Source organism: Orcinus orca, chromosome 5, assembly GCF_937001465.1.
Source record: "Orcinus orca chromosome 5, mOrcOrc1.1, whole genome shotgun sequence".
Classification (NCBI taxonomy): domain Eukaryota; kingdom Metazoa; phylum Chordata; class Mammalia; order Artiodactyla; family Delphinidae; genus Orcinus; species Orcinus orca.
Window position 1 is genome coordinate 90,551,107 of NC_064563.1, and position 26,385 is coordinate 90,577,491.

The window sequence follows — 26,385 nt, forward strand, 5'->3', positions numbered from 1 at the left end:
TGACTGAACTGAATATGTTCCAAACAAGTACATAAAAATATGTGAAGCCAAAACTGAGAACTAAGAGGAAAAATAGACAAACTATATTTGGAGACTTTAACACTCCTTTTTATAATTTGTTCAACAAAGTGTAGAACTAGTAAAAAAATCAGCAAGGATATGGAAAAACTAAGCAACACCATCAACCAACAGGATCTAATTGACATTTATAGAATCGTATCAACTGATACAGAAAAAGCACTTAACAAAAATTAATACCCATTTATGACAAAATCTCTCAAAAAATAGAAATAGAAGGGAATTTCCTAATGTTGATAAAGAACAGCTACAAAAAAATTTACAGGTGGCATTATAATTAATAGTGAAAGACATTTTCGCCCTATAATTGGGAAAAATCCAAGAATGTCTACTCTTACTCTTTTTATTAAACATCATGATGGAAGTTCTAGCTTGCTTAATAAGACAAAAAAATAAAATAAAATTAACCAAAAAAAACACATGAATATTGAAAAGGGAGAAATAAACTATCCTTATTTGCAGATAATATTATCTATATAGAAAATTCCAAGGGTCTTCAAAAAGAGAAAAAAAAGCTCTACTAGAACTAATAAGTGAGTTCAGCATGGTCTCAGGATACAAGATAAGTATAAAAAATCAAGTATTTCTATATACTACCAATTGATACAAGGAAATGAAAATTAAAGATACAATTCCACATACAATCATTCAAGAAATAAAAAGCAAAGGAAGGGCTTCCCTGGTGGCGCGGTTGTTGAGAGTCCGCCTGCCGATGCAGGGGACACGGGTTCGTGCCCCTCCAGGAAGATCCCACATGATGCGGAGCGGCTGGGCCCGTGAGCCATGGCTGCTGAGCCTGCGTGTCCAGAGCCTGTGCTGCGCAACGGGAGAGGCCACAACAGTGAGAGGCCCGCGTACCGCAAAAAAAAAAAAAAAAAAAAAAAAAAAAAAAAAAAAAAGCAAAGGAACTAAAATAACGAAAACAAGTTTGAAAGAGAAGAAAAAATGGGAAAAATCACTATACCCAATTTTAAGGCATTATTACAGTTATAGTCATGGAGATTAGATAGTATTGTCAGAGAGAGAGAGAGACACGTGGAACAGAACAGAGAACCCAGAAATAGATCCACACAAACATCCCCAACTATTTTTTTTTTTTTTTGCGGTACATTGGCTACAGCAACTCAACAAGACTTTCCACTATCCTCAAGTCAAGCAGTTATTGCTGGGAGCTTGGAGGTATCAAAAATTCGTGCCAGAAGACAAACTGTGCCTGTCCCTTAAACACTTGCCTTAAGGGCAGCTTCAGAGCACTACGCTCTGTTTCTGAACCAGCCCATCTGACAGCAGCCTGGTGAAGCTGCCTCCTCCATTCAGCCTCCTCCATCAGGAACCATTTTCTTCTTTGAACACCATCAGGGACACCCACAACAGGGGCTGGGGGTCCAGTCCAGCGAGAACCCAGGAACTCAGAGATTTCTCCTGATTATGTCACAGAGTGCTAAGGGTAGGACTAGAGCCGTGTGGCTGACAGGGTCTTGGTTCTCCAGCTGGGTGTCAGCCCTGAGCCTCTGAGGTGGGAGAGCCAAGTTCAGGACATTGGTCCACCAGAGAACTCTCAACTCCTCATAATATCAATCGGCGAGACCTCTCCCAGAGATATCCGTCTCAATGCTAAGACTCAGCTCAACTCAACGACCAGCCAGCTCCAGTGCTGGACACCGCATGCCAAACAGCTTACAAGACAGGAACAAAACCCTACCCATTAGCAGAGAGGCTGCTTAAAATCATAAGTCCACAGACACCCCAAAACACACCACCAGACACAGTCCTGCGCACCAGGAAGACAACATCCAGCCTCATCCACCAGAACACAGGCACTACTCCCCTCCACCAGGAAGCCTACACACAACCCACTGAATCAACCTTACCCACTGGGGGCAGACACCAAAATCAATGGGAACTACTAACCCGCAGCCTGCAAAAAGGAGACACCAAACACAGTAAGTTAAGCAAAATGAGAAGACAGAGAAATACACAGCAGATGAAGGAGCAAGGTAAAAACCCACCAGACCAAACAAATGAAGAGGAAATAGGCAGTCTACCTGAAAAAGAATTCAAAGTAATGATAGTAAAGATGATCCAAAATATTGTAAATAGAATGGAGAAAATACAAGAAATGTTTAAAAAGGACCTAGAAGAATTAAAGAGCAAATGAACAATGATGAACAACACAATAAATGAAATTAAACATTCTCTAGAAGGAATCAATAACAGAATAACTGAGGCAGAAGAACAGATAAGTGACCTGGAAGATAAAATAGTGGAAATAATTACTGCACAGCAGAAGAAAGAAAAAACAATGAAAAGGATTGAGGACAGTCTCAGAGACTTCTGGGACAACATTAAATGCACCAACATTCGAATTATAAGGGTCCCAGAAGAAGAGAAAAATAAAGAGACTGAGAAAATATTTGAAAAGATTATAGTTGAAAACTTCCCTAATATGGGAAAGGAAATAGTCAACCAACTCCAGGAAACGCAGAGTTCCATACAGGATAAAACCAAGGAGAAACATGCCAATGTTTCTAATCAAACTATCAAAAATTAAATACAAAGAAAAAATATTAAAAGCAGCAAAAGAAAAGCAATGATTAACATACAAGGGAATCCCCATAAGGTTAACAGCTGATCTTTCAGCAGAAATTCTGCAAGCCTGTAGGGACTGGCAGGACATATTTAAAGTGATGAAAGGGAAAAACTTACAACCAAGATTACTCTACTCAGTGAGGAGCTCATTCAGATTTAACAGAGAAATTAAAACCCTTACAGACAAGCAAAAGCTAAGAGAATTCAGCACCACCAAACCAGCTTTACAACAAATAATAAAGGACCTTCTCTAGGTAGGAAACACAGAGAAGGGAAAAACCTGCAATAACAAACCCAAAGCAATTAAGAAAATTGTAATAGCAACATACACATCAATAATTACCTTAAATGTAAATGGATAAATGCTATAACCAAAAGACATAGACTGGCTGAATGGATACAAAAACAAGACCCATATATATGTTGTTTACAAAAGACCCACTTCAGACCTAGAGACACATATAGTCTGAAAGTGAGGTGATGGAAAAAGATATTCCACACAAATGGAAATCAGAAGAAAATTGGAGTAGCAATTCTTGTATAAGACAAAATAGACTTTAAAAGAAAGACTATTACAAGAGACAAAGAAGGACACTATATAATGATCAAGGGTTCAATCCAAGAAGAAGATATAACAACTGTAATTATTTATGCACCCAATATAGGAGCACCTCAGTACATAAGGCAATTGCTAACAGCCATAAAAGGGGAAATTGACAGTAACACAATCATAGTAGGGGATTATAACACCCCACTTTCACCAATGGATAGATCATCCAAATTGAAAATAAATAAGGAAATGCAAGCTTTAAATGATACAATAAGTAAGATGGACTTACCATCCAAAACATACCATCTAAAAACAACAGAATATACTTTCTTCTCAAGTGCTCATGGAATATTTTCCAGGATAGATCATATCTTGGGTAACAAATCAAGCCTTGGTGAATTTAAGAAAATTGAAATCATATCAAGTATCTTTTCCGACCACAGCATTATGAGACTAGATATCAATTACAGGAAAAAATCTGTATAAACTACAAACACATGGAGGCTAGACAATACGCTACTATATAACCAAGAGATCACCGAAGAAATCAAAAAATACCTAGAAACAATTGACAATGAAAACACAACGACCCAAAACCTATGGGATGCAGCAAGAGCAGTTCTAAGAAGGAAATTTATGACAAAATACAATCCTACCTCAAGAAACAAGAAACATCTCAAATAAACAACCTAACCTTACACCTAAGGCAGTTAGAGAAAGAAAAACAAAAACCCCAGTTAGCAGAAGGAGAGAAATCAAAAAGATCCGATCAGAAATAAATGAAAAAGAAATGAAGGAAACAAGAGCAAAGATCAATAAAACTAAAAGCTGGTTCTTTGAGAAGATAAAGAAAACAGATAAACCATTAGTCAGACTCATCAAGAAAAAAAGGGAGAAGACTCAAATCAATAGAATTAGAAATGAGGAAGGAGAAGTAACAACTGAGACTGCAAAAATACAAAAGATCATGAGAGTTTACTACAACCAACTATATGCCAGTAAAATGGACAACCTGGAAGAAATGGACAAATTCTTAGAAAACCACAACCTTCTGAGACTGAAGCAGGATGAGATAGAAAATATAAACAGACCAATCATAAGCACTGAAATTAAGATTGTGATTAAAAATCTTCCAACAAACAAAAGCCCAGGACCAGATGGCTTCACAGGTGAATTCTATCAAACATTTAGAGAAGAGCTAACACCTATCCTTCTCAAACTCTTCCAAAATAGAGCAGAGAGAGGAACACTCCCAAACTCATTCTATGAGGCCACCATCACCCTGATACCAAAACCAGACAAAGATGTCACAAAGAAAGAAAACTACAGGCCGATATCACTGATGAACATAGATGCAAAAATCCTCAACAAAATACTAGCAAACAGAATCCAACAGCACATTAAAAGGATCATACACCATGATCAAGTGGGGTTTATTCCAGGAATGCAAGGATTCTTCAATATACGCAAATCAATCAATGTGATACACCATATTAACAAATTGAAGGAGAAAAACCATATGATCATCTCAATAGATGCAGAGAAAGCTTTTGACAAAATTCAACACCCATTTATGATAAAAACCCTGCAGAAGGTAGGCATAGAGGGAACTTTCCTCAACATAATAAAGGCCATATATGACAAACCCACAGCCAACATCGTCTTCAATGGTGAAAAGTTGAAACCATTTCCAGTAAGATCAAGAAAAAGACAAGGTTGCCCACTCTCACCACTATTATTCAACATAGTTTTGGAAGTTTTTGCCACAGCTATCAGAGATGAAAAAGAAATAAAAGGAATCTAAATCAGAAAAGAGGAAGTAAAGCTGTCACTGTTTACAGATGACATGATACTATACATAGAGAATCCCAAATATGCTACCAGAAAACTGCTAGAGCTAATCAATGAATTTGGTAAAGTAGCAGGATACAAAATTAATGCACAGAAATCTCTGGCATTCCTATATACTAATGATGAAAAATCTGAAAGATAAATTAAGGAAACATTCCCATTTACCATTGTAACAAAAAGAACAAAATACCTAGGAATAAACCTACCTAAGGAGACAAAAGACCTGTATGCAGGAAACAATAAGACACTGTTGAAAGTAATTAAAGATGATACAAACAAATGGTGAGATAGTCCATGTTTCTGGATTGAAAGAATCAACATTGTGAAAATGATTATACTACCCAAAGCAATCTACAGATTCAATGCAAACCTTATCAAACTCTCAATGACATTTTTCACAGAACTAGAACAAAAAATTTCACAACTTGTATGGAAACACAAAAGAACCCGAATAGCCAAAGCAATCTTGAGAAAGAAAAATGAAGCTGGAGGTATCAGGCTCCCTAACTTCAGACTATACTACAAAGCTACAGTAGTCAAGACAGTATAATACTGGCACAAAGACAGAATTATAGATCAATGGAACAGGATAGAAAGCCCAGAGATAAACCCACACACATATGGTCACCTTATCTTTGATAAAGGAGGCAAGAATATACAATGGAGAAAAGACAGTCTCTTCAATAAGTGCTGCTGGGAAAACTGGACAGCTACATGTAAAAGAATGAAATGAGAACACTCCCTAACACCATACACAAAAATAAACTCAAAATGGATTAAAGACCTCTTATAAGGCCAGACACTATAAAACTCTTAGAAGAAAACATAGGAAGAACACTCTATGACATAAATCACAGCAAGATCCTTTTTGACCCACCTCCTAGAGAAATGGAAATAAAAACAAAAATAAACAAATGGGACCTAATGAAACATAAAAGCTTTTGCACAGCAAAGGAAACCATAAACAAGACCAAAAGACAACCCTCAGAATGGGAGAAAATATTTGCAAATGAAGCAACTGACAAAGGATTAATCTCCAAAATATACAAGGAGCTCATGCAGCTCAATATCAAAAAAAAAGAAAAACCCAATCCAAAAATGGGCAGAAGGCTTAAATAGACATTTCTCCAAAGAAGATATACAGATTGCCAACAAACACATGAAAGGATGCACAACATCATTAATCATTGGAGAAATGTAAATCAAAACTACAATGAGATATCATCTCACACCAGTCAGAATGGCCATCATCAAAATAGCTACAAACAATAAATGCTGGAGAGGCTGCGGAGAAAAGGGAACCCTCTTGCACTGTTGGTGGGAATGTAAATTGGTACAGCCACTATGGAGAACAGTATGGAAGTTCCTGTAAAAACTAAAAATAGAACTACCATATGACTCAGCAGTCTCACTACTGGACATATACCCTGAGAAAACCATAATTCAAAAAGAGTCATGTACCACAATGTTCTTTGCAGCTCTATTTACAATAGCCAGGATATGGAAGCAACCTAAGTGTCCATTGATAGATGAATGGATAAAGAAGATGTGGCACATATATACAATGGAATATTACTCAGCCATAAAAAGAAACTAAATTGAGTCATTTGTAGTGAGGTGAATAGACCTAGAGTCTGTCATACAGAGTGAAGTAAGTCAGAAAGAGAAAAACAAATACTGTATTCTAATGTATATATATGGAATAAAAAAAATGGTTCTGAAGAACCTAGGTGCAGGACAGGAATAAAGACGCAGACATAGAGAATGGACTTGAGGACACAGGGAGGTGGAAGTGTAAGCTGGGACGAAGTGAGAGAGTGGCACGGACATATAGACACTACCAAATGTAAAATAGATAGCTAGTGGAAAGCAGCTGCATAGCACAGGGAGATCAGCTCGGTGCTTTTTAACCACCTGGACACGTGGGATAAGATGCAAGAGGGAGGGGATATGTGGATATGTGTATACGTATAGCTGATTCACTTTGTTATACAGCAGAAGCTAACACAACACAGTGAAGCAATTTTACTCTAATGAAGATGTTAAAAAAATAAAATAAATAAAATGATAAACTTTAAAAAAAGAACAAGAGAGGGAGACAGAGACAGACAGAAAGAGATAGGGAACAAATTACTGATATCCATAATTAAAAAGAAAACATGCCTACAAGTTATACAGTTATTAAAATAGTAATAAATAGAAATTATGCATAACTTTTTGTCAGAATAATTCAATACCTTAGATGAAAATGGTTAAACTCCTCAAAAACACAACTTACCCAAAGTGACACAAAAGAAAATAGAAAATCTGAATAGCCCTATATCTGCTAAAGAAATTGGGTATATAAATTAAAACTGTCTCACAAACTAGAAGCCCAGATGGCTTGACTAGAAAATTCTGCCAAACATTTAAGGAATAAATGATAACAATTCTACATAAACTCTCTCATAAAATAGAAAATGATGGAACACTTCCTAATTTTATGTGGCCAGCCCACTCTGATACTAAACCCCAACAAAGATAATTACAAACAAACAAAACCATTAAGTAAACATGATGCAAAAATTCTTAGAAAATATGTAGCCAATTAATTTTAAATATATAAAAAGTATGACATTATGATCAAATAGACTATCCAAAAAATATGTCCAGAAATATTAGTTTAACATTCAAGAAACTATTTGTGGAATCTAAAAAAACTGAGCTCATAGAAACAGAGAACATATTGGTGATGGCCAGAGGTGGTGAGAGGAGATGGAGGAAATGGATGAAGGCAACCTAAAAGTACAGACTCCCAGTTATAAGGTAAATAAGTTGCCAAAGAAAGTAAAACCTTCATTTTTACCTCACACCATATGTAAAAGTGCTTAGAGATGCATCATAAACATAAATATAAAATCAAAAGCCCTAAAACTTCAGAAGAAAACATAAGAGAATACCTTTGCAACCTTGGAATAGACAAAGGGTTTTCAGATCAAAAAAACAATAGTAATTGGAGTTCTCAACATTAAAAATGTTTGCTTACCAAAAGATAGCTTTACATAAATGGATAATGTAAGTCACAAACTGAGAAGAAATATCCATAACACATATATCTGATAATGCACATTTTTCTGTATTTTTCTAGTGAAATATAGCTAATTCATAATGTTGTGTTAGTTTCAGGTATACAGAAAAATGATACTCTTTTCCAGATTCTTTTCCATTATAGTTTATTACAAGATATTGAATATAGTTCCACGTGCTATACAGCAGGTCCTGTTACTTACCTATTTTATATATAGTAGTGTGCATATGTTAATCCCAAACTCCTAATTTATCTCCCCCCACCACTGCTAAACCCATTGGTAACCAGGGGTTTGCTTCCTGTGAGTCTATTTCTGTTTTGTAAATAAGTTTATTTGTATCATTTTTTAGATTCCATACGTAAGTGTATCCTATGATATTTGTCTTTCTCTGTCTGATTTACTTCACTTAGTATGATAATCTCTAGGCCCATCCAAGTTGCCGCAAATAACATTATTTCACTCTTTCTCATGGCTGAGTAATATTCCATTGTATATATATATAAATTCTTTATCCATTCATCTGTGGATGAACATTTAGATTGCTTCCATGTATTGTAAATAGTGCTGCAGTGAAGATTGCTGCACATGTATCTTTTCACATTAGAGTTTTCTCCAGATATATGCCCATGAGTAGGATCATATGGTAACTCTATTTTCAGTTTTTTAAGGAACCTCCATACTGTTCTCCATAGTGGCTGTATCAATTTACATTCCCACCAACAGTGTAGCTGGGCTCCTTTTTCTCCACACCCTCTCCAGTATTTGTTATTTGTAGACTTTTTAATGATGGCCCTTCTGACTGGTGTGAGGTGATACCTCATTGTAGTTTTGATTTGCATTTCTCTAATAATTAGTGATATTGAACTTCTGTTCATGTGCCTGTTGGTAATCTGTATGAGAATGCACTTTTATCCAGAATATATTTTTCAAAATTTCTACAATTTTATAATAAAAGAAAAACGACCCAATTTAAAAAATAGGCAAGGGGCTTCCCTGGTGGTGCAGTGGTTGAGAGTCTGCCTGCTGATGCAGGAGACACGGGTTCGTGCCCCGGTCTGGGAGGATCCCACATGCCGTGGAGCGGCTGGGCCCGTGAGCCATGGCCACTGAGCCTGAGTGTCTGGAGCCTGTGCTCTGCAATGGGAGAGGCCACAACAGTGAGAGGTCCGTGTACTGCAATAAAAATAAAAATAGAAATAAAAAATAGGCAAAAGAGTTGAACAAATGTTTCAAAAAGAAAGATATATACCACTAAGCACATTAAAATGCTTAACATCATTACTCTAGGGGAATGCAAATTAAAACTACAATGAGAAACATAATATTCAATTTAAATGAAGGTTTTAGAACTGGCAAATCTCACCTATAGAAATAGAAATAGGAAGAGTAGTTGCCTCGTGTCAGGTGGGGATTGATTGGAGCAGCACTGGAGAAATTTGGAGGGATATGAGAATATTCTACATCTTGATAGGACTGAGGGTTATATGGGTGTATGCACTGTCAAAACTTATCAAATGATACATAAGTACATTTCAATGTGTGTAGATTATACCTTGGTTTTTCTAATTACCAGTGTTTGGGCTGCACCCTTGAAGAATTAAATCAGAATATTCAGTGGCACCATCCTGGGCACCAATATTTTAAAGTTTCTCTGGTGATCCTAGTGTGCAAACTTGAAGGCCTCTGGTGTGGTTTCATGCTCTGTCTCTAACCTTTCTTTGTAGCCAAAGAATAGAGGACTGGCTAAGAGTTTAAAATAAGTTCTGGAAGTTAGAATTCCATAAAACGATGGAAGTATGTAGTATCAAATTGAAAAGTGTCGCTTCATCTGTCCATGGAGATTAACTTGGGATATAAATGGAGAAAAGAAACAGGTGGCACCAAAGACATCAATTGCTCCTCCCTGCTGGCAATGAGATGCCAGAGAGGCAAAGTATGAGGTGGAGCAAACATACCAAGACCTCTGAGTTGTCCTCTTTTCCTAAGTGGAGAGAATTATTTCATACAGATGTGCTGATAATGTTGAGCAGAAAACTGTGTGGCTGTGTACATGGAGGTGTGTATGGTGGATGAGAATTGGTGAAGCACAGGTATATTTCCAGGGCTCAAGAAGTGCAGTAATAGAATTTAAGAACAAGTATTTTCCCCTAATGTCTTCATATGTACATAAATATTTGTCAAACCATGTGTCCTGATTTTTGGTTTGGTTCCAAAATGTGAATGAAGCACATGCAAGAAGATAGAGAATCCCCAGAGTACTTTCATCATGTCTGACATCCAAATTCCCCTCTGCCATGAGGATCTATTGACATAGTACATCCTAGCTTAATTTACATTGGTAAATATAGAGTATATTATATGACATTGTGATGAAAACTTACTCTTTTTTTTTCTATTCCAGATATTATTTCATGGCGTGTCAGTATCCTTAATTAGCCTGATTGTCAATAGATTTATTTTGCCAATGGCAGTTACTAAACTCGGTAAGCCCTGCAAATTCATATTCTGAGTGAAGACAAAAATATTCCAAACATGCTAAAGAATTGTTAATAATGAAGACAGAAGCCATATAAATACAAATCAATGGTGTCTAATTGAAGAGGAAATTGGATCTCTATGTAAAGTCATATGAATTGTTTAGGCCAATAAGCTTGTTAGGCCAATAAGCAATAATCTTGTACCCCAGTGTTCATTGCAGCACTATTTACAATAGCCAGGACATGGAAACAACCTAAATGTCCAACGATAGATGAATAAATAAAGAAGATGTGGTACATATATACAATGGAATATTGCTCAGCCATAAAAAAGGAATGAAATTGGGTCATTTGTAGAGATGTGGATGGATGTAGAGTCTGTCATACAGAGCCAGAAAGAGAAAAACAAATATCGTATATTATTAACACGTATATGTGAAATCTAGAAAAATGGTACAGATGAACCTATTTGTAGGGCAGGAATAGAGATGTAGACATAGAGAACGGACATGTGGACACACAGGGGGAAGGGAGGGGTACAACGAATTGGGAGATTAGGTTTGACATAAATACACTACCATGTGTAAAATAGATAGCTAGTGGGAACATGCTGTATAGCACAGGGAGCTCAGCTCCATGCTCTGTGATGACCTAGATGGGTGGGATGGGGGGCAGGGTGGGAGGGAGGTCCAAGAGGGAGGGGATATAGGTATATATATAGCTGATTCACTTCATTGTACAGCAGAAACTAGCATAACATTGTAAAGCAATTTTACTCCAATTAAAAAAAAAGATTACTTATTTACATTAGTCCAGTTTAAGTAAAATTATACAATAAGTTTATTCAGTTATTTGACAAACTTTTTGTTAAGAGCCTCTTATATGCCAGTCATTATTCTAACTGATAGTGATGCATTATGAAGACAAAAAAGATTTCTGAGTTGATGGAGAGAGGAGAAACAGGCAGTAAACAAGTCAAATAAGGTAATATCAGAGAGTCATTTTTGTATAAAAATCAACAAACCACATATAAATAAAATAGAAAACACAACAGGTAATAGATTCCTGAGGAAATTAGAAAATGAGTGTGTTCAAAGAAAGAAGGTAAGGTGCTGGGACCTTCGAGAACAATGCCAATAGTGAAGGAAGTTCAGATGGGAGAGGTAGGGAAAGAGTTAGATAATGAAAGACCTTGAATTTTAAGATTTTATTCTAAGGGATAAATGGATTTCTTGGTTGGTTTTAAGCAACTAAGTGTAATTTTATGAATAAGGTCCTTAAAAAGACAACTCTCGTTCTGTGGATAGCTGATTGGGAGCTATGAAGAGAATAGAAGCAGAAATACTAGTTTTAGGAGGCAACTGCATTATACAATATGACTGTTTCAATCCCCTACTTTTTAACAATTGATAAATTGAAATCTAAAGAGTTAAAAGTTCTCGTCTAAGGTCACATGGCTTGATAATGACAGTTAAAGAACTAAAAACAAATTGCTCTAATGTTTTTAATCCATTGTATTCTTAACTGCTTTATCACCCTTTCTAGTTACACGCAGAGTTTTCATTCATATGGCATTTTGTAACCAACCTTAAATTCCATGTTTATGGATAATATTGCACCTTCATCCTCATATTTGCAACAAAATCTTTCCTTCCATTTACTTTTTTTATTTTCTGAGCCTTAACATAGTAAAATGGAAAAAACAGATTAAAGAGGTAAAAATTTTCAATTTATCAGATGTTCTACTTAGTAGCTAAATAAACCTAAAATTCTTATTGTGGAGCATCTGTTTACTTGCACTGAGAGCAGTGAACATTTGCTCATGGAACATTATTGCTTTCCAAAGAAACTTCTATGGCTCAGAAAAAGGGAATTTGTGTCTGGTAGTAAGATTCCTTCAAACATTGAGGTCTGGAGATATATATACATACACACACACAGTTAATCCTTGATCAACATGAATTTAAACTACGCCAATCCACTTATAAGTGGATATGAATTTTTTTTAATTAAAAAAAATTTTTAATATGTACTTCAGTATAACACAAACCTGCTTATTGAATCTGAGGATGCACAGCCATGGATATGAATGGCCAACTATAAAGTTATATGCGTGGAGGGTTGGCACCCCTGACTCCCATATTGTTCAAGGGTCAAATGTATACATCTGGAGATAAATAAATATATATCATAAATACTTATATATATGACCTTATGTATAGGTGGGAAATATATGTATATATCTACACATACACTGAGTACATATATGTATATGTATATCTATACCTCCTGCATATATCTCCTACACGTCTATATGTATATATGTATATTTTATATATATCATTAAAATGATGATGTCTACTATTTATAAAATGTCTTCTTTGTATCAAAGGTCTTCATGATGTCACATCAACAAAGTATAAATCACTGTATTATACATTTCAACACTTTCAAGAACTAACCATATCTGTAGCCTCTGCACTCAAATTTGACAAAGATCTTGCTAACGCAGATTGGAACATGGTTGAGAAAGCAATTATGCTGCAAAACCCATATGCAGTAAGCAAGTAATATCTCTTGTTTATTCCTTCAAAGTGGATATGATTGCCCTTAAATAAGTATAAATGTTATAAATATTAATTCACAATTCTTCGGGATTTTTGTGACCACTATGGGGCAAAGTAGAACTGACAACCCCTTTGAGTATAGCAAGTATGTATTGTAAATTCAAAAGAAGGACTAGTGTATTGGAGCTGCCTTTAAAAGACAGCGTAGGGCTTCCCTGGTGACGCAGTGGTTGAGAGTCCTCCTGCTGATTCACGGTACACGGGTTCGTGCCCTGGTCCGGGAGGATCCCACATGCCGTGAAGCGGCTGGGCCCGTGAGCCATGGCCGCTGAGCCTGCGCGTCCGGAGCCTGTGCTCCGCAACGGGAGAGGCCATAACAGAGAGAGGCCCGCGTACCGCAAAAAAAAAAAAAATTATACATATATATATATATATTACTTTGTAATATAAAATAGAATTCAAAGCCAGTGTCATACGATTAGATGTGGTGAAATGTCACCTCCTGCTTCTGAGATATGCTTTAGAATCTCCATGGTCAGACTTCTAATTCATATATGAGTTCATAATTCATTAGCTCTCATGAATGCCACAAGGAGAAATAATAAAAGTTGTCCTGGTATCTGCTCAATGCTTCTTCTGGGTTGCCATCTCCTACATTAAGTCCAATTTTCATTGCAGTGTTTTTCTGCATCAAACAATATGAGGGGCCAACTTCTATGACTGTAGACATAAGATAATTGGTTGCTATGAAATAGGATTTCTAAAACTCCATTTTAAATTCTCTAACAGGTGCTTGAAGCTCCAGGTGGGGGCTCAGAATCAAGCCTTCTGTCTGCAGGAATATTGCCAGGATTTCTGGATAAGAAAAGTACCAAGTCAAATCTAAGGATTTTTTATAGTAGCTCCCAATATCTGATTGTGGCCTTTTGTTAATCTGGCTGCATCAGAATCACTGGGAAAGCTTATTAAAAAATACAGATTGATTTCCCAGCCTCTACCCAGGAGATTCTGATGCAGATGGTCTGAGGAGGGTCCCAGGAATATATATTTTTAATCCATTTACCCAGCTAATTCTAATGCAAAGTCAGGGTTGAGGTCACCACTCTGGTATTTGATCTGTTTCAGAAGGCAGATAATTAAACAACTACATTCTCCTCTTTATGATGCTGACATGAGGGATATTCTAGTGTTATAGATAGAACATTGGCTTTAGACTCAGAAAATCTGGGTTCGTATCCTAGATTTATCACTTAATAGATGCTTTGTGATCTTTATATAAACCTTTTATTTTATCTAAGCTTCAACTTTTTTCATCTATAAAATGGAGTTATCCATATACCCATTTCCTAACAGCCATGTTCACTTTTTATTCTATCTTAAGTGATTAGTTTAAAGCAGAGGTTGTCACACTTTAGCTGTAGCAGAATCATGGAATGGGTTTGTAAAAACACAGACTGCTGTCCCATCTCCCCACAGTCTCTGATTCAGCAGGTCTATGGTGGGGTTTGAGAATGTGCATTTCTAACAATACCCAGGTGATGCTGCTGGTGCTGGGGAACCACACTTTCAGAACCAGTGGTTTAAAGTGTGATCAGCAATGTAGTAGCTTTTATAAACTTTTACCAATGCCATGCAAAGGTAAAAATATGATATAACTCCGTCCCCGCAAAACTGGCAATTATGTTACCTTCTAGATGACTGTGCAAACGATGAGAAAACTCATCTGAACATTTTTCTGTATCTAGCAAAATTTCTATACTTTTTTAAACCAAAATGGTATGTGAATTGCTTGAGGTTTACGCTAAACAATATGTTAATGTTCATGTATTATTTTTTGGTTTTGATTTGTGTTTTATTTAGTTGGGCCAAGAAGAAAAAGCAGAACATCAAAAAGTGAAATGTATACACTGTAACAAGGAAATAGATGAGACCCTTAATATTGAAGCAATGGAGCTGGCCAAGAGGCGTCTCCTGTCAGCACAAATAGTTAGTATTTTATTATACGCTTTTTAAATTTTTGTCCTATCATTTATATCATTTGCAAATATTATTTTACCATTCAGTAGGTTGTCTTTTCATTTTGTCAATGGTCTCCTTTGCTAAGTTTAATTAGGGCCCATTTGTTCATTTTTGCTTTGTTTCCTTTGCCTTAGGAGACAGATCCCAAAAAATATTGCTACGATTTATGTCAAAGAGTGTTCTGCCTGTTTTCTTCTAGGAGTTTTGTGATTTCCAGTCTTACATTTAGGTCTTTAATTCTGAATTTATTTTGGTTTGTGTTGTGAGAAAATGTTGTAATCTCATTCTCCTACATGTAGCTGTACAGCTTTCCCAGCACCTCTTATTAAAGAGACTGTCTTTTTCCATTGTAAATTCTTGCCTCCTTTGTCATAGATTAATTGACCATAGGTGCATGGTTTTATTTCTGGGGTCTCTATCCTGTTGCATTGATCTACATGTCTGTTTTTGTGCCAGTACTATACTAAAAAAATTTAAATTTAAAAAATTAAATTATTGGCTAAAATTATACTGAAAAGTTTCTCCCTTGCTTAAGACATCTTGGTTATTCTCACCTGCACAGCTTAATAGATTGCTTACAAGGCAAAGGGAAGTTTGGCATTGTCTTAGGAATCTGCTTGAGTGCAAAGAGAAAAAAGAAAAGGACAAAAAGAAAAAGAAATCCACTCAAATTAGTTTAAGTAGAAGGTGTTTTATTTTGAGGAACTTGGAATTTCACAGATCCCAATGGCAGGAATTACAGCTGAGCTCTACCACCAGATGCGTTATGCAGTCAGTTCCATGACACTGCCTATCTCTGGACCGAACCAGTTTTTCCCGAAAGAATACCACCAAGTCCACTAGTAACTGCAGGTATAGGTTAGTATGTTTTCATATCAAATCTTGGGTAAAAATTAAAGAAATTCTGTAGCACAGCAGCATATAGGACTCTGTGAGGAAATGCTAACAGCCTAGTTACCATTTTCTATCCAGGTCAGAATCTTGACCAGTTGCCATGACTCATCCTCTCAAAATGTTCATGTTGGGCCTTCCTCACTGCCTGTGGAACTGTCATGCATTTCTCTTCTGTTCCATGCATATAGGATTCTGCTTGCTCAGTCTAACTCGGGAAATGGAAGATCTTTAGCGTATGATTATTCCCTCCTCAGCAGTAGTCCTGGCAGACAAGCTGAGTCTCAAAGACAGCTTTCCAAGGACCCAAATAACTTCTTTAAGCAATTGAGGCAGTGCCATGAAGGGTGAACTTATGCCCATATCATGCTTTGTTCCACCAGCAGATTTTATGAGATCATGTCTTTGAGTCACTTCCAGATTTTTAATTTATTTCAGGAAAATATAGTATTCAGGAACCCTTAAAATCAATGCAGGAGACTCCATTTTGAGTCTTGCTTTTATTATTAATATGATATGTGACTCAGAACATATTCTTTTAAGTTATTATTCTCCCCATCTGTAAAAGGGGAAATTATGCTACCTGAATGACCTCTTAGATTCCTTCCACTCATGATAGCCTGTTTTCTGCAATATATACTTCCTGTACCTTTTTGATTTATTGTCTTAAACTTTTTTTTCTACTATTATATCTTCATTGATTTTGTGCTGTGTGTTAGGTCTTAATCCAGAAATCCTATTTTTCAAAGTATATTGGATCTCTCTGTTCTATTCTCCAGATCTTCATCTCACCTCATATATTTTTAGTCTTTCTTTGTTCTAGACATATTTTCATGTGTATCTTAGCTTGTTGATTTGATTTCTGCAATCTCAATACTAATGTTCACTGTTCCCAACAGTATTAATTGGTTATTGCAGTTTTCAAAGCTCTGAGAGTTTTTATTTAAATCTCAGCCAGCTCTTGTTAACGGGAGCAATATCTCCTCCACTACTGTATGTTAGAAGAGGGGGACTTCCCTGGTGGTCCAGTGGTTAAGACTCCACGCTCCCGATGCAGGGGTCCCAGGTTTGATCCCTGGTCAGGGAACTAGATCCCGCATGCATGCCGCAACTAAAGATCCCACATGCCACAAGGAAGAACCCACACAAGGCAACGATGATTCTGTGTGCGGCAACTAAGACCCAGAGAAGACAAATAAATTAATTAACTAATTAAAAAAAGAAAGAAGAGGAAGCACAGCATGGTAAGACAGTGGCACAGGAGAGCAGCACAACATAATGGGGGAAAAGAGAGGCAGGCTTTAAATTCAGAAAGAACTGAGTTTCCAATGTGATCTTGAGAAAACTGCTCAACTCCCTGAGGAGGCTCATCTTTCTCATCTATGCAGATTCGTATACCTTCCTCATAAAGCTGTTGCAAGAATTAAATAATTTTCTGTAAAACATAATTATGTTAATTCAATAGTATAACAGAGAGCTCAGAGATGGCAGTTATTGTTAGGAATCAACCATTCTCTAAATTCTTCTTACATTTTGGTATGAAGGATCACTTAAGAGTTAACATTTTTCTAGTATCTAACTGCTTTGTCACTTATGTCACTAAGCTTTCGTGAGCTCCATATGACCTTCAGCTTTCTTATTTTCCCCACAAACTACAGTGTTTATCTTTGAGGATACTGAAAATATTTTAATGCTACATTATTTTGCAAATATTTTAATGAAGTTTAAGGAGAAAATGATACTCTATAGAATTCCTTTCATTACTGACAAATAACCTTTTGACCATTCATCCTTAAATTTAGTTCTGTCCCTTTCTAGGATCCCCCAAGAGCAAAACCATGTTTCAATGTCTGTAAATAATTGTGCAGACAGAGTGTCTTCTATGGAACCAGGAATCTTTAGTCATATCACACATCCCAATTTAGGAAGTTGATTCTCAACAATGTTCAGCACACAGAAGTCGAGTGGGCTCTCAGTATATGGATTGAATGAATGAATGTCTGTGTTCTGCACCACAGGAGCAGCTCATTTCATGCTGGGAATTGATTGGAGACAAGAGAGTTCTGTTGTCAAAATATTGGGGGAAGTGGAATTAAATAAAGCTATAAATCAGAATCCCTTACTGTAGAATTTCTCAGAGTTTTTAATATTCTAATATGCATTAGAAACTTTTAAGATGGGGATAGTTTGCAACAGTTCCCACACTTATTTGGCCACAGAACTCCACTTATTTTTGAAAACCTAATTAACATCTAGAGGAACCTAGTTTCCTGCATAACCATTTTCATTCCACCAAAAACTCAGACCTACCTTCTGCACTGACCTCATGGTCTGGACTCCATAGGAAAAAAAACTTTTTTTATATAAAGATACCAGATTATTTGGGGATTTTGACTTCTTTCTCACAGATTATTTTTCCATAAAGAAAATAATATATTGTCCCTGTTACCCATATTATAGAATGATTTGATTCAACATTTCTTTTAGGCAAGCTACCAGAGACAATACAGGAATGAGACTCTGTCCCAGAGTGCAGTCCAGGTGCTGGTAGGTGCAGCAGGAAGCTTTGGTGAGAAAGGAGAGTAAGTATATTTTCAGGAGAAAGCTTCCAGCCTAAGCCACTGCATTTAGGAAATTGTGCAAATGAGTTTCCCGCTTTTGTCCGGTAACTTGAGATCATCCAGTATTATGCGTGCAAGCCACTGCCTGCTCTCCACCCCACAACCAGGCCAAATCACCTGCTTCCAGTTTCCCAAACTTGCTCCACTCATTCACACCTCTGTGCATTTGAACCAGCTGCTGCTTCTGACTGAGATGCTCTTCCCTTTCTCCTTTTGCCCACCCCTGCAAAGCTAAGCTGTGGTAAACCACTCCTCCTTCTAGGCTACTCAGATACCTCACTGAGGTCAAAGACTTCCTTAGTTCTTCCAGGCACATCTTCCCAATGCACAACCTCTCCTGATATACTCATAATGATTTCCTTAGATGCAAGCCTCCAGAGTCGACAATGAGTTCCTCAAAGTCAGCATGTTAGGGAGTACCCTCAGATCATCCCCTGTGGAGTGGAAGGATGAAGGATGTATGATTGGGCAGAGGATGAGTTAAACTGCAATGCAGTTGCGACAGTGACCACCCAAAACCCAGACATACCTTCTTGTTCTAGATCTCACTTCTGGTACTGCGGACACCAAAATTTCCTGCTCAAGTGGTCCTAAGCTTATTTCTAGGATCGCTTGGGCCTTTTCCCTTATGTCATGATCTTACAAGCAAACTGGGCCCTTGGTGTGCACCCCTCAAAACCTAAGACATGTGCCAGCCTGGTGTCCACTCACATGCACCGGCTTGAGGTACAGTGAGAGATAAAGCTGTGTGTGGGAAGAGAAACAGCCAGACACTAGAGCATGCTCTCACTGCAGTGTGAGTACAGATTTTCAAAGAGTCTAAGAGTTTTAATTTCAAGCCTAGCCATGTAAATCATTATGACATTATCTTTCCATATATGGTGCAAGTCCTCCACCTGCCCTTTTGCTCTAGGGCCCTCAAATGCTTAGGGGACCTGAGCGATGTTAGTGAAGTAGAGGGAGAAGGCTGGGCCGATGTGATCAATTTAAAACAATATGATTCATACTTTAAAGACAGATGCACTATGTACAGTGGAAGTTTTTAAATGAATGAACAAATGGCATGCTGAAAAGTAGTATCACTGCATTGTCCAGGAGAGGTTAACATGTAGAATACATATAAAACAGTACCTATATAGAGCAATTCAGCCCACCACCTTGATTTTTCCTCTTAAAATCCACGACGGCAGAAGCAACATATGCCTCTGAGGACCCAGAGTAAATGGGGTTAAGGTGTGAAAGGACTCGTAGTGGGCAACAAAGGCAAATTTTGAAACATTTATTACATTTTCATTTATACATGCAAGAGATAAATATTGAATACTAATGTGTGCAAAACTATATGCCAGCACTGGGGAATATCAAGATCAGTGAAATGGTGTTCATATCAGAGAACTTTCTCTTAATTACACTTGTGTTCAGTGATAACTGCTTTGCTGTGTTGCTTTGGAGTTGATTTCACCATCTGCTGATCATTCCTATCCATAGCCCCACCTGTTGGGGTACCCTGTGGCAAGAAAACAAGTCTAAAGATAAAAACAGTAGGGGGTTAAATAGAGGTACAAGGACCTGTGCTAAGTGCCTGCGTAATTGCCTAAGAAGCAATACTTCGAATAGAGCTTATATTTATTGTCTTGTGTCAGATACAGTTTTAAACATATTACATGTATTACCCATTCAATGTCATAAAAATCCTATAAGTGCTATTATTATCTTTATTTTGCAGATGGGGAAAGTGGGGCACAGAGAGATTAAATAATTTACCCAGGGTTATTTAACTAATGAATTACAGAGCACGGGTTCAAAGCTATCCTACCTCACTATCCAGTTAGAGAGATCATACTCTTTTCCTAAATCAGGTCTAAACAGTGAACATGTTGATATAAAATAGGAACTCAGGAGCCTGAAAAACACAATAATTTGGCCTGTAAAATATCACACACATTGATATCACAGAATTTTAGGATTCATAGGAACTTGTGAAATGATCAAATCTTAGCTTAGACATTAATTCCTTCAGGAAGGTTTCCTGATTCCCCAAGACTGTATTCAACACCCTCCTTTGTGGGCCCAGAGTGTCCTCTTATTGTCTCTGCAGAACGCTTACTACACTTAACTGCAACTGTTGTTTGCATGTTTTACTCCACTAGTCTTCTGGATTCTTGAGGGCAAAGACCAGTATTAATGGTTTATCCCATGCATTTATCAAGCATAAAAGGTGCTCAATCAAATATTTTAAAAAGCAGAAATGAATCAAGTCATATATACATTCATGATTTTCCATGTAATTACTACATGATTATATTGAATCACAGAGAACGGAATAACTTCCTTCTTTTTAATTATATCAGTATCCCTGTAACAGAGAAATTGCCCAAATTTTAGGCTGAGAACATCATAATCCATAGGAAGAACAAGGTCCACCTTTGTACTTAAGTCACCAATGCCTTTCCATTAAGCTGCATTTTAAGGTAGGGCCTCAGATCCAGGGATGGAGCCCCATCCTCCTTCTGATGAAGACAATGTAAGTATCTGGTCAGCAGCAGGTAAGTTCCTCATGAAACCAAGGGAATTTGCTGAGCAGGACCAAATGATAACATATAGATCTGAACTGCCTCAACAAAAAACCCAGAAGAAACCTACAGGCAACTTGGGGCAAATGTCTTTTGGCGGTTTATGAGCACCAACTTCTCCAAGTAACCATTTTTACTCTTTCACTTCTCCACTTGTATTTTCCCCATAAACTCCCTGATTACTTGCCCAGAAGGTACAAGAAAAGAGATGGGTGAATGTGTGAGTTGGGCTGGATGCCTCATATATGCTTTCTCATTTAAGTTTCCCAGGCTGACATAAGTATTTTTACTTCCATTCTGAGAGCAAACAGGTTAATGAGGTAATTTGTTCACTGCCACCCAGATAATGGAGGATCAAACACAAAAACCCACATATATTTGAATCCCAAATATTTGAATCATGGTATGCTTTCTCTCCCTGAAACTTGACTTCTCTATTTTGAAATATTTATCTCCATTTTTTTTTTTTTACTCTCTGTTTAATGATGAGTCCCACAATCTAACTTCATAATTATATATCCACCTTCATCTACATCTTCATGACTTGGACCTATGCCCATGAAAGTGTCTCATTTCCTGTCGTCACTGGACAAAATAGTTTTCCTGCTTCCTGACAATACTGCATTAAACTTATCTCAAAAATTTTAAAGCATATTTAAAGGTTCTTCTTCTTTTTTCTTTTTTTTAGATATATGAGTGCAGAGACAATAAAGAATTACTCTGAAAGCAAAAAAATTCTTGTCCTTACTAGAAAAGTATTGCTCAACTGGGTGTATAATACGAAAAAGGAAAAAGGGATCCCATCAAGGTAAGTGCTTTTAAACCTTACTAGAAATGTTATTATAATCATTTGAAATTTCCTTTTATTTATTTTTAAAAATTTATATCCTGAATACTTTGTAAAATATTTTGAGGTGGTTTACAACTAAATTACTTATATACATACAAAAAGTTACTTAAAGAAAAAAATATATAGTGTAATAACTTTTATTATAGAGGTAAATTTCATACAAGATTAAACATTAACCATTTTTAAGTGTACCATTCAGGGTTATTTAGTATATTCACGTTGGGCAACCATCTCCTCTGTCAAATTCCACAGCATTTTCATTGCCCCAAATGTAAATCCAGTACCCATTAAGCAGTCACTCCCCATTCTCTCTTCCCCCCCAGCTCCTGGATAGCACTAGTCTGCTTTCTGTCTCTATGAATTTACCTATTCCAAATGTAATATATAGATAGAATCATATAACATATAGCCTTCGGTTTATGGATTCTTTTTTTTTCACATCTTTATTGGAGTATAATTGCTTTACAATGGTGCGTTAGTTTCTGCTTTATAAAGAAGTGAATCAGCTATACATATACATCTATCCCCATATCTCTTCCCTCTTGCGTCTCCCTCCCTCCCACCCTCCCTATCCCACCCTGGAAGCAACCTAAGTGTCCATCGACAGATGAATGGATAAAGAAGATGTGGCGCATATACACAATGGAATATTACTCAGCCATAAAAGGAAACGAAATTGAGCTATTTGTAGTGAGGTGGATGGACCTAGAGTCTGTCATACAGGGTGAAGTAAGTCAGTTTCTGGATTCTTTCACTCAGCATAATGTTTCTTCCACATTGTAGCATGTATCTGTAGCATAAGGTTCATCTACTTTGTAGCATGTATGAATACTTTATTTCTTCTAATGGCTGAATAATAGTCCATTGTACAGACGTGCTGTATTTTCTTTATCCATTCAACGGTTGATGAGTATTTGAGTTGTTCTCAGCTTTTGGCTATTGTAAACAGTGCTGCTATGAACATTTACGTACATGTATTTGTTTGAATTTCTGCTTTCCAACTTTTGGGTATGCACCTAGGAGTAAAACTGCTGGATCATATGAAAATAACATTTATTTAATTTAATTAATTTATTTAATTTCTTGAGGAAACACCAAATTGTTTTCCACATCTGCTAGATAATTATGAAATCAGGAAATGTGAGTCCATCCACTTTGTTTTCTTGTTCAAGATTGGTATAGCTATTCAGGGTTCCTTGCAATTCCATATGAATTTTAGGATTAGCTTGTCTATTTATGCACATAAAAAATGTCATTGAGATTTTCTTAGGGATTACATTTAGTTTGTAAATTGCTTTGAGTAGTATTACCATCTTAAAATATTAAACTTTCTGATTCATGAACATGGGATGCCTTTTCATTTATTTAGATCTTTAATTCCTGTTAGGAATGTCTTAAAGTTTTCAGTGTACATGTCTTTGGTAAAATTTAATCCTAAATACTTTTATGCTATTTCAAATAAAATTGTGCTCCTGATTTCATTTTTGTAGTGTTTATTTCTAGTGTATAGAAATACAAGTTATTTCTGTATATTGATCTTGTATCTTGAAGCTTTGCTGAATTCATTTATTAGCTCTAGTTGTTTTTTGTGAATTCTCTAGGACTTTCTGTATTTAAGAGCATATCATCTAGGGATAGAGATAATTTTACTTTTTCCTTTCCAACTGGGATGTCTTTTATTTCTTTTCTTAGATTCAAGAGAGGTCTCCCTCTTCTCAATAGGAGTATCAGTAAATACCAAATGGATATTTTTGTACTATGGTTCTTTTAAAACCTTCAATAGTGACTTAGGCTACAACTTTCTGAGTACTTACTTCTGTTGATGTACAAAGAAATGGAGATTTGAAAAACTAGGATTTATAGTCGTCTACCTTTTAGGCTGTCTCTTATGTATCACTCATCTCAGAGTAGGTAGTACAGATTCTGGAGTCAGATGGCTTAGTTTAGAATCCTAGTCTTTATCATTTATTAGCTGGATAAGTTTTACAGATCTCAGTTTTCTCATTTGAAAAACGGATAAAGTAATATCGATGTCATATTCTGGAGATTGATATATGTAAAGCATTTGGCAAAATAACTGGCATATAGTAGGTACTAGTATATGCTAGTTGGGTTCACCTCTGCCTACATTATGGGATTGTTGTAAAGATTACATAAATAGTGTGTGTAGAAGCACTTAGTCCAGAGACTAGCACTAAGTAAGCACTTAAATGTTAGCATTTATTATTGTGCTAAATAAAAATTGAGTTCTCTAACCAGTGGATGAAGTCACTATCAAAGATGAACAAAGACACAAGGAAACAAATAATCGTGAGAGTGAATCAGCAGAAATAACGGCAGATTTATATCCCTAAGACTTCAGTTATTAAAATTATCCAATATGGACTACAAGTATTAATGAAATGTTGAAGTTAGTAAGTGATGGAATCACAAACATGAACAAGGCCAATCACCAAAAGAAGATTTATATAATGAAAATGAAAAAATATATAATTTATATATAAATTCTATAACATGGAAAAAATATATATAATAGTTTCTACCACCTTTTCATTGCTTCCAAGGTAATTACCCAGGTCAGGTCTCAACACAGCTGGAGGGGTAAATATAGTGGCTGCTTCAGGAGACTACAACTTGTCAGCTGACGGAATTACAGGACCTGACATCAGCAAATACTAGTAGAACATATAAGGGGATGGGTCTTGAGGATATGGGACCAGAGGGCTGCAACATAAGGCCAGATTGGGGAGAAACTTATTGGCACAGAGGTCTTATCCATGATAATTCAGGATTCAACATTCTATCTAGGACACTTGGAGCTGGTGCTATTATATTCCTGAGATGGTTCTTTGAAGCTTGACCAGGCCAATAACCTACAATAAATGAAGTGAAGATGATAAAATTGGAATATTTAACTAGATTTATTATATTAGAATGAAGAACCAACCTCATGATCTTGTTCCCTGTGAAAGAACGGAGGATATTTCCCTTCACCAAGGCAATAGTGAGAAACTCAATGATAGATGTCCTCTGCAGGACATGGTTAACCATCATTAAGTCTGCTGTGGAACTGGCCTCTCTAGTATCAAAAGGAAATGGGAATGGCAGAAGACAGATGGCAACACTTAAATGTCAGAGGCAAGGTGGGCATACTTTATTTTGTGGACAGCAAATCTGGAGTAGCAGTCACAGTGTTTGACCTAAGGATGGGTAACAAATATTGTATATTAAAAGACAATATAGACAAACAGTTAACTATGGTATTACTTGACTTTTCTAAAGATAAAAAGGGAGAGCTGTTGAGCAAAGGGATGAAGTCAACTACTGCAAGATAGCTAAGTCAATTCTCAGAACCAGAGTCCTTGAGAAAGAACTCAAGCACCACAAATATGTAGGATAAATATTTCCTCAATCTTCTCTCAAATGGACATTTAATCATTTTACCAGAGTTCCTGTGCATTGGGGAAAGAAAATACTCAGACTCTGTTAGGACTTTGGGTTATGGCATTTTAAATGATACTGATATCAAAGGCTTGAAATACTATTTTGTTCCTCAAGTTAAACTGGGAGCTTTTAGGCCAGATAATTTATGGAGTTTCTGACTCAGACTGTCTCATAGAAGTCCACCAGGTCCACTGTGTGGTTATTTCCCTAAGTCCCTAAGTGTATAATTGGGATGAATATACTTAGTGTCTAGCTGAACACAAACATTGCCTTGTTGACCTGTATTGTAAGAATCATGGCAGAAATGGCCAAGTGGAACCTTTGGCCAAAATAGTAATGAGAAGCAATATAGCATTCCAGGAGGAGTTTAAAAACTAACGCCAACATTAAAGATTTAAAGGAATTGTAAGTAATTCCCATCATATCCCCTTTAATTTATCTATCTGACATAAACAAATCAGATTATAGTCAATTATCAATTTAAGCAAAAGGTAACCTCAAGTGTAATGCTGTGCCAGATGTGATTTTATTGCTGGAAGAAATTTTAGAAAGCAGCCTGTTCTCTCAACCAAGATGGTGGCATTGAGACTCCTGAACTCAATTCCTTCCATGGACACACCAAACCTACAGCTAAACATGGATGAGTTCTCCTTGAAAGAAATCCAGAAACTATCTGAGCAACTCCTACACATCAAGCTAATGAGAAAATACCTACTTTGAAACAGGTAGGAAAGGCTGAGACACACTTTCACCATAAAACTCACCCCCTAGCACAGACATACAATTGGAAGGGAACACACAGCTCCC

The 26,385-nt window shown here is 36.6% G+C and overlaps 1 protein-coding gene across 1 annotated transcript in view; it reads left to right on the plus strand.

Annotated features, from left to right (window-relative positions):
• The window catches only part of SLC9C1 (solute carrier family 9 member C1), a 101,181-nt gene that overhangs the window by 38,677 nt on the left and 36,119 nt on the right, over nucleotides 1-26,385 (plus strand). Inside the window, exons 11-15 of the mRNA XM_049710331.1 lie at nucleotides 10,538-10,619; nucleotides 13,006-13,172; nucleotides 15,041-15,166; nucleotides 18,578-18,672; nucleotides 21,973-22,092. Of these exons, the coding sequence (XP_049566288.1) occupies nucleotides 10,538-10,619; nucleotides 13,006-13,172; nucleotides 15,041-15,166; nucleotides 18,578-18,672; nucleotides 21,973-22,092 (590 nt within the window). The remainder of the gene's footprint in view (nucleotides 1-10,537; nucleotides 10,620-13,005; nucleotides 13,173-15,040; nucleotides 15,167-18,577; nucleotides 18,673-21,972; nucleotides 22,093-26,385) is intronic.